This window comes from Varanus komodoensis, unplaced genomic scaffold (genome assembly GCF_004798865.1).
Source record: "Varanus komodoensis strain SLA01 unplaced genomic scaffold, ASM479886v1 scaffold23, whole genome shotgun sequence".
In the NCBI taxonomy this organism is placed as follows: Eukaryota; Metazoa; Chordata; class Lepidosauria; order Squamata; family Varanidae; genus Varanus; species Varanus komodoensis.
In genome coordinates this window covers 16034345-16046501 of record NW_025335627.1, presented here as the reverse complement: position 1 = coordinate 16046501, position 12157 = coordinate 16034345, and the positions used below count along the sequence as shown (strand labels likewise).

The 12157-nt window shown below is 40.3% G+C and overlaps 1 protein-coding gene and 1 long non-coding RNA gene across 4 annotated transcripts in view; one reads left to right on the top strand and one right to left on the bottom strand.

The window, feature by feature from the left end:
- LOC123024355 overlaps positions 1–12157 on the bottom strand; it is a 54820-nt gene that overhangs the window by 33869 nt on the left and 8794 nt on the right. Inside the window, exons 2-3 of one of the 3 annotated variants that reach the window (XR_006414905.1) lie at positions 9119–9176; positions 873–977 (exon numbers count right to left, since the gene is read on the bottom strand). The exons of 1 other annotated variant lie outside the window; for it this stretch is intronic. This is a non-coding gene — a long non-coding RNA (uncharacterized LOC123024355). The remainder of the gene's footprint in view (positions 1–872; positions 978–9118; positions 9177–12157) is intronic. One more of the 3 variants, XR_006414904.1, reaches the window with a different exon arrangement.
- UNC80 (unc-80 homolog, NALCN channel complex subunit) overlaps positions 1–12157 on the top strand; it is a 221874-nt gene that overhangs the window by 206174 nt on the left and 3543 nt on the right. Inside the window, 3 exon segments of the mRNA XM_044431977.1 lie at positions 7343–7424; positions 11139–11250; positions 11890–12101. Coding sequence (XP_044287912.1) covers positions 7343–7424; positions 11139–11250; positions 11890–12101 — 406 coding nt within the window.

Here is a 12157-nt window from a genome sequence, read left to right as displayed (position 1 = left end):
GGGAGAGAAATTGTGAAGCTAGATGCTGTGAGGGGGACATGGCAAAGCAAACAGGTAGAGGAGAGAGGAGTGAAACCAGAGGCTAGAAGGGAAAGAAGGAAGACTATCCTGACATTTCCCAAGGTTTTTAGTTAATGTATCTGTTTGAAGGGGACAGGGGTGTAGAAAGCTTTTTGAGCACCTTTGGCAGTCCCTTGGGCAGTGTGTTTGGGACACCAGTCTTAAAAGTTGCCTTTAAATAAATGGAAGCAACTGTTTTCCCATGTTGCTTATTATTGGCTAAGACAAAAGCAATACCTTTAAAGTGTAAGAAAAATTTGGGGAAAATACCAGAAAACCTTTAAGAATAGTGCAATGTGACAAAAGAAACTATTGAGCCTCCTGTCTTGGAGTGTTTTGTGTGGAAACAATAATCATCTGTCAGGAACATTTTAGCTTTAGCCAGCAGTTCATTCCATAGTGAATTCCAAGACTTTACATTTTATTTGTAGCAGATGAGTCCAAAGAACAAGTTGTTGCCATAGTAATCCTTGTACATTAATCTGCTTTCCCCCATAGTATCTGCAATATTACAGTTCTGTATCTTAGTCACAGTATTATTTGCAGTAGTATTGGAGATAACTTTTAGTTTACTGCTACTAAAAGGTTACAGAACTTTTAAAGTCCACAGAAGTGTTGCTTAAATGTCAATGTTTATCTACCTGCATCTTCTGTTGCATATTTCCCTTGCCACTTTTTACATTTAATGAATTGAGCATGCTGTGTAAAAGGCTCTTCACATTTAGCTGAGATTTTTCTTAGCATTAATTATCAGGAGTGATGGAAAGGTCATCTGACTTAAGGCAAAGGGAAGGGGAGTTAGAATATCTCACCTGGCCTAGACATCTAGTGAGTAACAAAAGAATGCTGATCAACTGCATATTGCTGCAGTATCCTTAAATGATGCTGTTTTCTGTTCTTCCAAATTTCCTGGGATCCTAAAAAGAGGAGGGGGGCATAGGAAAGGTGAGTGAAGTAGGGAATGACTACCAATTCCAGCAGCCTTATTTTCAACACTGTATTAAAATTGGGAAGATGGATTTCAGAAGCATGAAATTTATATGTAATTTAAACTGAACAGCTTATATATCCTGAAAAACATAAAATACCTGTACTACCTAGTAGATTTATCCCTTTCTAATTTTTGCCATAATAAATGTTGCAAATAATTACCACTTTTGGAAGGATTAGACAGAGACAAAAGGAAAGAATAGCAAAGAAGTTACATTTTAAACATTGTTTTTCTTCTAATATAAATGTACTCCCACCCTTAGATGGTGAGGGAGTTTGAAAGTGTTAAGAAGTTGAGAGGAATGCTACTAGGAGGCCAAGCTCTCTCACTATCTATCTATCTATCTATCTATCTATCTATCTATCTAGAGTATTTGTATGCCGTCCTTTCGCATAGCCTCAGGACGGCTTACATAAATAAGAAAAATAAAGTAAAACATAATACAAATAAAATCCAGATTCACCCTGGCTGCAGATTAAAACCTATATAGCTGATGTTAAAAGTTATTAAAATATTGTTGAAATAAAAAGGTCTTAGTTATTTGTTTTTCGGCGCCAGGCAGACCTCTCTGGGGAGCGCATTCCATAGGTGGGGCGCCACCGCAGAGAAAGCCCTCGTCCGGGTACTTTGCCTCCTAATGTCCTAAAGAGGGTTCCCGGAGGAGGGCCTCTGTTGCCGATCTCAGGGGGCAGGAGGGCAAATACAGAAAAAGGCGTTCCTTTAGATATCCAGGTCCCAAGCCATTAAGGGCTTTATAGGTAATAACCAGCACCTTGAATTGAGCCCAGACTTCGATGGGAAGCCAGTGAAGCTGGTAGAGGACTGGGGTTATATGTTAGTAACGCCCAGTCTCCGTCAGCAACCTGGCTCTCTGTTTTGCACCGTCTGAAGTATCTGGACTGTCTTTAAGGGCAGCCCCACGAAGAGAGTGTTACAGAAATCCAACCAGGAAGTAACCAATGCATGTGTCACTAGGCTTGTTTGCTAGTAGGGTCACCCAAAGGCAGAATGGTCAAAGTGGAAAAACCAGATTAAGATGCATCCACCCTCTTCAGGAATAACAGTCACATCAGCAGAAGAGAATGGATCTCTCTAAAGATGATGGGGGCAAAGAAACTCCTGAAGGGCAGCTACTGGACAGCAGCGGTAGCTGAAGGCGACACTGGCCAAAGATCTTTCACAGACAACTTCTAAATATTTCTTACCTTGAAAAGCCTATTATGAAACTATCCAAAATGAAAGAAGAGATAGCACCAGAAGATGAGATTTCCACATTGGAAAACACTTAACTGGCTACTGGGGAACACCAAATACTGTTATTGTTAAGGATACAACTAGATCAAAGCTTAAAGGAAGTCTAGTGGCAGACATGCACAGAAATGAAATAAGTCCAGTGCCACGCAACACATGCAACTGGAATATGGAGCATGAGAAATATGAATCAAGGCAAACTAGAAACAGTAAATCAAGAAATGGAACTTAAACATCATAGTGCTTGGTGTGAGTTAACTAAAGTGGTCTGGAATGGGACATTTTCAGACATACAAACAATGTTTTACTGCAGAAATAACAAACTCAGAAGAAATGGAGTGTTTCTAATACCATGGCAGGACATTGCATCATAGCTCTTCAATGCCTATGCTAAGTCATATTGATCAGAATTCTTGGAAAACGTAGCAACATTTATTTATTATATTTCTAGTCCACCTTTTTTCTTTGCAAGGAAGTAAATGCAGCGTACATAATTCTCCTCCTCTCAATCTTAACCTGACAGCAGCAGTCCTGTGAGGTAGGTTGAGCTGAGACTCTGTGACTTGCCCAAAGCCACCCAGTTAGCACTACATGGGTACTATAACCCAGATCTCCTGAGCCCCAGTCCTGCACTCTTAACCATCACACCACATTGAATCTCTCCACATAATCATCATTGAAGTCTGTGCTTCAACAACAGATGCTGAAGAGATCAAAAACTTTGATTTCAAATAAAAAAAAATCAAGTGTGTAAGATAAAGTTGATAACACACCAAAAACTGGGATGCGAAAGTAGGAAACAAAGCAGGTTCCAATGTTGTGGGAGAATTTGGCCTGTGATATGATACAAAGCAACACAATGATCTAGAATTCTCTGAAGCCAGCCATCTTTTTTTTTGCAAATACATACTACAAGCAACCAATTAGATGGCTATAGACATGGGTATCACTTGTTGCTCAATATAGTGATCAAACAGACTACGAAATTGTCTCCATTACAAAGAACCAGCTCCCCAAAGAGGTGGATCTGGTGCTCACTCTTTATTCCTTTCAGAGCTAAATGTTTAACTGGGTATTTACCCAATATTTTAATAGTTACAATTTTATCCATATTTATGGATGCATTTTATCTTACGCTTTTATATTTTGTTTGGTATTGCTGCTATGCCTCTGGAACGATCTGGTTGCGGTTGCTAGCATTTCCTGGGTTTGTTGTGAGTTTGTTAGGTTTGTAGTGGAGATACTGTGGATATAATGTTTTTATCTGAGGTATTATTTATGTGATTTTAAATGTTATTGATTGTTGGTATACATTTCAGTGCTGTAAACTCTCCAGGAAACCGTTTTTGGCTGATGGATGGTAAACAAACAAACAAACAAACGGAGGTAGAAAATGGAGAGGCTATATTCTTGCTGCCAAAACAATACTAGGAGCATATTACAGGAGTGACCATGAACTTTTAATATCAAAAATTAGAGTAAAGCTGAAAAAGATCACTAATAGAAGCATAGTGCCCAAATACAACTTCTGTAACATCCCTGAGAACAGATTTGCATTACTGAATTCAACTGACTGCAAGCTAGAAACACTTATACTGAAACTAGAGAGATTATTTGGGAAGAATGCAAAGACAATCCTCTAGCAAAAAGAAAGCCTAGATGGATGATAGGCGAAGCACTCACAATTGCCAAGAACAGGCAAGAAGCAAAAGCAAACAATGACAAAAACAAGCTGAGAATCCTGAATGCAACTTTTTAGCAACTATCACATAGAGACACACACACACACACACAAAAACCTATTATAATGACCAGGGCAAAGAAAAAGAGAACAATAAAGGAGGAAGAATAAGAGGCCTCTTCCAGAAAATCCAAGAAATCAAAGGGAAATTCAAACTTAGATTAGGAAGCTGGAAGGTAGAAACAATATGTGGATATATGGAAGAAATATCCAGAAGAGATGAAAGCATGACAGACTCCTTCATAGAAGAATCCTATGAGGAAGAACCTGGAATATTAGAAAGTGAGATGAATGCACTTGCAAGTAATAAACTATCTGGAGTACCTATAGAATTATTCCAACCTTTGGAAATTGAATCAGTCCAAAACATTACATGTATATGCTAATAAATATGGAAAGCAAATAATAGCCCACAGACTGGAAATGTTCAAATTACATTCCAATCCCCAAAAAGGAGATACAATGGTACCTTGGCTCACGAACTTAATCCATTCCAGGACTCTGGTTGTGACCCTAATTGATCATGAGCCAAGTCAAATTTCCCCATAAGATTAATGGTTAATCCATTCTGTAACTATTTTTTTAATCAGAAAAATTTGAAGCAAAGTGACAAAGAACAACAAAGATCATGGCCATCTCCCCCCCCCCCACCCCGAGCACGAGCACAGCCATCTCCCCCCCCCAGCACGTGCAGGGATGATGGGCATGATCACGGGCGCCCTGGGGGGAAGAGACAGGCGTGATCGTGGGCGTGCTTGGGGGGGGGGAGACGGGCGCGATCGTGCTGGAGGGCGGAGATGGCCGAGATTGCGGTTTGTTTGTGCAGGAAAGATGGGCACGATCTCGGCCATCTCCCCCTACACAGCACAATCATGGCCATCTCCTCACCCCCCAGAGCACAACTGCAATTGCACCTGTCTTCCCTGCATGAACATGACCCCAATCATGGCCATCTCCCCACTCGGGGGGGGGGGGTGGGGAGATGGCCATGATCACGGTCACCACCCAATGCAAAGTTCGTGACCTGAGTCAAAATTTTTATGAAATTTTTGTTCACAAGCCGATTTGGTCATGAACTGAGGCGTTCATGAGCCGAGATACCACTGTACTAAGAAGTGCAGCAACTATAGGACAATGACACTAATTTTCCATGCAGACAAAATGATGCTCAAGGTGATGCAACAACAAATATGCCTGTCATTCAAAACAAAGAGGCAGTACAGATCATATTGCAAATATACATTGGCTACTATAGTGCACTGAACCATTTCAGAAGATCCGTCTGTTTTATAGACTACGGCAAAACCATTGGCTATGCAGATCACAAGAAGCTATGGATGGTTCTGCAAGAAATGTTTGTGCCCCAGCAGGTGTGAAAGATTTTACATATCTTGTCTCGATCATCATTTCAAAGGAAGACTAAAGCCAGGAAATTAGGAGAAGACTGAGACATGAAGGGAAACAGTGAAGGAACTAGAAAGGATCATCAAGTTTCATAAGTTCAAGCATGTTTTACTGGAGATCAAGGCCAAGATATCCACACTATTTTACTTTTAATCAATAAGTATGGATTTGAAAGCTGAATGGTAAAGAAAACTGACAGGAAGAAAATTAATGTTTGAAACATTGTGGTGGAGGAGAGTTTTGTGAATACCTGGAATGACAGAAAGATGAACAGGTGGGTCCTAGATCACATAATGAAATGGAAACTGTTATTTTTCAGTCACACCATAAAAAGGGAAGGGAAATAATGCTAGGGAAAGTTGATTCCATTAAGGAAACTACAGCTTTGAGTTTACAAAGCTGTGAAGTACAGAACATTTTGGAGGGCAATGAGTCATATGGTCACCACAGTCAGAGATGGCATATAACAACAACAATAAACTTAGTAGCAAAATTGTTTGTTTTGCTCCTATGTTTTAACTTTTGATAATGTAAGTTATCAGCAACTTTGTAAGTTATTAGGCTCAGTTTCCTGAGACTATAGTGAACAAGAAAAATCCAAGTGTATCTATCTAAATTCAGGAAAAGGTGGAAATCCTTTCTCAGGATCAAAGGAGTTTACTTTTGTGGAACCTATTTTGTTTTTCATTAGAACCCAGAGATCCACCAACTAAAGTTCAATACAAAATATCTAGCTTAGGAGGACACAGAATTCAGGAACAAGGTGCCTCTGATTAGTTGGTCAGCCCAAGTACCACAACTGGAGCTCATACACAAATTTTTTCACTTACAAGTTTATTCCTAAGAGATTCCTTAATTTGGGGGAACTAATTTAGCAAGTAGAAGGGCTTTTGTTTTTCACTATTGCTAATCTATTGTGAGTCACAAATTCTGACTGCAGATCTCTCAGAGATTTCCCAGTAGATGCAGATCTACTTTCTGAGTTAATACATGCCACCAACACAATTTATTTTAAAGCCAAATAACTGAACTAAGAAATATGCAATTTTATTAATAAATTAATATCATTGAGGTATCAACTATCACTGAAAGTAATGGTCTTCTTATTTCAGTTCTTTCCACTTGAACACTGGCAATCATTTCCTGATGGTGAATATAAATGTACTATAAAACAATGGAAACAGATGGAGGAGAATGATTTTAACATGCTTGAAATACGGAAATGAGTGCCTTAGTAGAGCCTTAGTGCCTGTTTCATTGTGAAAATGTGTTTTTATTTACTTCAGATAATTTGGTTTCCTTTAAAATTCTGTTAATCCTTTTTTTTTAAATTAGTCATACATTTTCTAGGATGTGTCCACAGAGATACTTGAGGCTGCAAGCATGTGTTCAATGTGGTAACTTTTTCCATAAGTCTTGTGTCCATGCTGTGAATTAAAAATTGGTCAACTGTGTTCATCATTCACCTTGTTTTGAACTGATCTAGAATTATGCAAATGTATAGGTATCTCTAAAATCTAGGTGTAAGGGAAATGTATGTTTCGATTCCCTAATGTCTACAAAAAACTGTTTGATGAATTCTTATTATTGTCCTGTCTTGTTCCTTTATGACATAAAAGTGACAAAGCTGCCCTGTATGGAATGGAAAGCATGACTGGATGCTGACAACTGAGATCCTAGCTTTGACAGTCTGTAACTACCAGTATGTGGCTTAGTCCTGAATGCCATTAGTCCTCCTGTCTCAGTCTCAAATCTAACAGGCTGTCCCTTAGCCTTCAAAGATGGTGCAATCTTTGAAGTGACTGTGCCATTAATTTTTAGCCACATTTGCAAAGAAGCTAACATTCTAGCTTATGTGCTTTGATACTAGTGACAATGCTCTTGATACTTAACAGGGTAGCAAGTGTGCAGAGTGAACCTGGACACCACAACCTCCTTCTTCAGCAACCATTAGGGAGAAAAAGAGGTTTGAGGCAGGTACGTCTATTTTATGGTTTTTGATGACAAAGAAATTATGACATTTTGTTTAGTGAAATTTGCTAAGATATGACAGGTAGTCAGTACTTATTGTAAGCGTTGGTCTGATGTAATATAAGGCTGGAGTAACTTTTCTTGTCAATCAAAGTTTGAACAGTTTTGGTCTATCATATTTTCTTGAGCACAGAAATGAGTGCAGGTTTCTTTCTGGGTCTGTCCATAGAGTGCTGACTGTCTTTCAGAGTGCTGACATAGGGATTATATAGAGCTGGGGTGCTGACTGTCTTTCAGCCTGAGGGCCAAAATCCATTTCGGAGAACCTTTCAGAGGCTATCTTTTAGTGGCAGGTGGAGAGGAAGGCAAAAGATTCAGGACTAAACATAAGAAAAAATCTAAAGTGTTCTAGCTTAAAGCTATTTGTACCAGTAAGTCTCAGAAGTATTTCAACCTTTCAAAATGGGGAAGAATACACAAAAATTGGGAAAGCACCAAGCAAGCAGTGGTCAGGGAAAGGAGGAGAGCTAAGGAAGGGGGCATGTCTATAAGGGAACAGATTGTTTTCATCTAGTTGCCTGGCTACCAAAATACAATGAACACAGACATACATCCTATTTGGGCCTGGTCCAGATCAATGGATTACCATATGAACGAAAGAAAAGGTATACAGGTTTCAATTTGTATCTGTATGCTGTACCGAATTATGAATAGGCAATGAAGGCTAGGAGGTAGATTGCAGGGAAACCAGAAAGAAAGAAAAACCTTCTAAAGGACAGCATTTGGTAGTTAGCCTTGCTCCTGGTTTTCACATCCTTTCTTAGATAAATTCTCTCAGTTTGTAGCAGGAACATTATGCAGCAGCAGATACCCACACCAACTTATTATCTACCAAAAATATAAATAAAAAGCAACAAAAACAATAAATTGTATAATGAAAATTTCCCATAAGCAACGGTCAAAAGAAACTAGATCTCAGCATGGACGAACAGAGTAGCCCATACATTCTTGTAACCAGTTCTATAGATTGATGAGATCTCTTACTTGCTGCCACAAAGCTGTCATAAAGTTGCTTTTAGGAGAATGAAGCTGCTACATGAAAGATGAAGGCAGATGAAATCAATTTTGTCACAAATTCTATTTTATTTTTTATTAGGAAGTGAATGTGTGTTTGAGCTACTTTTGCTCTTATCAAAGGTGCAATCCGATGGCCTCTGGACAGCATCTGAGTGGCCATAGGATAGTTTGTATTCCTAGATCTGAAATCAAAGTCAGCAGTCTGACTTCAGAACTGGAAATAGGAAGTTCAGGCCCTGCTACCCTTCCTTATTGTAGCTGGAGTAGGAAACAACCACTCCAGTTGTTCTCTGAGGTTGGAAGAGCATCCTCAGAAAGAAATGAGTGTTTCAGCGAGAGTGGAGGAAACTGGAAAAGTGGAGATATGACACTTTTCCAGCATCCTTCCCTGCCCCTCTGCAATGCTCCAGCTAGATGGAAAACTTCCCTGTCCATCTAGTGACAATGCAGAGCTAGAAGACGAGGAGGTGGTGATTGCCTTTGCTGCTTCTCTTGCTGTGCATTATACGAGTTTGTGGCAGGGGTTTGGGTAGGTGTTGGGCTGGGAACTGGGAGATCTGGGTTTTAGGTATGAAGATCATTGAGTGACTTTGAGCCAGTCACTCATTCTCAGCCTAACTTACCTCAAGGGTGGTTGTCATGAGGATAAACTAGAGAACCTTTGAAGCCACCTTGAGTACCCTACAAAAGCAAGAAAGGCAGAATATACATGTCATAATGATGATTGCCAGAGGATTGTGGCCTTAGATTATTGTTCTCGTCTTCACCCTAATTTCATGTAAAGGAACAGAGGATTTACTTTTGTTATCTAAAGAATTCTTATAATTACCAAAAATCCTGTTGTTGTAACACCAGCAGATTATGGGAAGAGTCTGGTAGGTCAGTCTAGTCAACCTCCTGATGCTTGGCATCATCAGATTCAAGAAGAGATATATTGCCTCAGCAAACTCTAAATTTCAAATTATTACCAAGAAATTCTGTCAGAATTTCAGTTTTCCATCCGTATTATATCAGTAAACCCAAAAGGTGATCCAAAGTAATTACATTTAAGAGACCAGAAAATATTCCCAAATAATCTAAACAAGTTTCTTGAAAGAGAACAAAACTGAGAAAGGATTATAATTTTCTAGCCAGATTGTCTTCTGTAACCTCTGACAGTGAATATGTGCTGTATCAAGGTCAAGAAACATCCAGTTCTACAATTACACTAACATAGAAACAGAGTGAGTCAGAAGGGGCCTTCCTGGACATCTAGTCTGACCCCTGGCTCCAGCCGGCTCTGCTCACGACATGCCCACCATGTGCATGTTCAGCCTATCTTTGAACACCCGCACTGATGTGGCCTCAACCACCTCCCGTGGAAGCCCATTCCGTACCCTAGGGGTCCTGACAGGAAGTACTTCCTGGCATCTAAATGAAACTTTGGTTCCCTGAGCTTTGCTCCATTGGAGCGTGTCCTGCCTTCCTCTGCAGGGGAGAACAGGTCTCTTCCCACCTCCGTTGTGGGTACACCAGAATCATACAGAGTGGTAGTAATACCTCTCGATCTAGAAGCCACACTTCTGGCTATGCAACCAAGGGTGGCGTTCGCCCTCTTAACCACAGCATCACACTGCGGACTCATGCTTAGCCTGCAGTCAACCAACACCCCAAGGTCCCTTTCACAAGTGCTGCCCTCCAGCCATTTGTCCCCTAACCTGTACTTATGATACCCATTCCTATGCCCCAAGTGCAAGACCTTGCATTTATCCACATTGAATGCCATCCTGTTGTATCCTGCCCACTTCCATAGTCTGTCCAGATCCTTATGGATCTGGAGTACCTGCTCCTCAGTTGTGGCCACTGCCCCAGTTTTAGTATTGTCTGCGAATTTGTTCAGCAGACTGTTCACCCCTTCCTCCATGTTATTGATGAAAAGATTAACAGGATCGGCCCCAGGACAGAGCCCTGGGGGATCCCGCTTGTCATTGGTCGCCATCCCGATGATTCCTCACTAATGGTTACTCTCTGCTTTCGGTCAGTCAACCATGCCCTAATCCATCAGACAGTGCTTTGGTGTATCCCAAAACTCCTCAGTTTCTCAAGCAGGATATCATGGGGCATTTTGTCAAAGACCTTGCAGAAATCCAGGTAAACCACATCCACTACATCCCCTCCTTCTAGCCATCTCGAAACCTTGTTGTAGAATTCCACAAGATTTTTCTGGCAGGACCTGTTTTTGCGGAAGCTGTATTATGTAGCTGCCAGCTTCCCTTCCCTATCTAGCATCACTAGATCTCTCAATATTATGAGCCTTTCCATTGTTTTTCCTACAATGGACATAAGGCTAATAATGATGATATATCACCAGTGATAAAGCTTCAAACAGGGAGCACGTGGAACTCTTTAAATCAGCTAAATAACCAAAAAGCAGATTAAGCATAATGTCAACTCTGTATTTTAGAGTGGTTAACTTCAAATTGAAGGCACCATTTTGTTCAGGTGCCTTATTACATCAGAAAGATAATCCAGTTAATGAAAACAAAGTAAGGTTTGTCAAATTGGAAAGTCTGAGGGCTGTAGTATACACAAATGGATATAAAGAAGAGATATTTCAGAACCAGATCACTGCTTGATTAAAATGGTTCATTGCTTGTTTTTCAGTTAAGAAGGCCTCTTTTATCACGACAGAAAACACAAACTGAGCCTCGCAGCCGTCATGGTGCACGACTTTCTACCACACGTCGAAGCATACAGCCAAAAACAAAACCAACTGGTGAGGAAGCATTTACCTAAGGCTAGTGTTTTGTTAAAAAATAGTTGCTGGGTTTGCATTTCCTTTATCAGTCAACTGACCAATGATACCATGCATATCTTCAACTTAACATAAATCTGTGTCATTAGCAAATAAGATTTCATGAGGCACTAATTTTTAAACATTACTGAGACTGAGACTCTTTTTGCATTATATATATATAATGCAGAAAGTTATAGTTCTCTCTGTCTCTGTCTCTCTCTCTCTCACACACACACACAAACACGGTATTCAGGATGGTCTGTTTTTACGTTAAGTGCCTCATCGAACTTCCCTTCCTAGAATTGATTTATTAGGTTTTTATCCCACCCCATTATCCAGGAAGGCTATCTTGAGCAAGATGGCTTTGCCTGACAGGGTTTTCCCCTTTGACTTCTGCATGCTCTCACTTTTTAACCCTTGTCTCTCTCTAATGCCTCAGTTGTGCCCTTACTTCAGCTCCTTTCCTTCCGTCTCCAGTGGTAGCCCATTGCTATGGATAGTTTTTATTTTATGATTTAAATAATGACTGAGAACTGATTTTGGATATACTCTGTTACGATACTGCTAAGAATGTGTGTGTTCCATGTATCAACTGTTGCTTCTGATGTAATCCCACAGTGGATCAAAAGCGATCTGTAACCTTCACTGAGGCTCAGTCAGAGGCATCAGCCTCAAAATCTGATCCAGCACCAATAGCAACCCAGCAACAAAGCAGCAAAAGGAACATCCCAGTGGGAGCTGGCAAGCAAGAGGTGACAAATAAACCTGGTGTGACGTCCTCGCCTGCTGTTACTGTGGCAGATCTCCACAGTCAAGTCTCCTCCAGTCAGGTAACTCAGTGAAGAAGGCAGAAACTATATCCAATCCTGTCTCTGTTATATGCCAG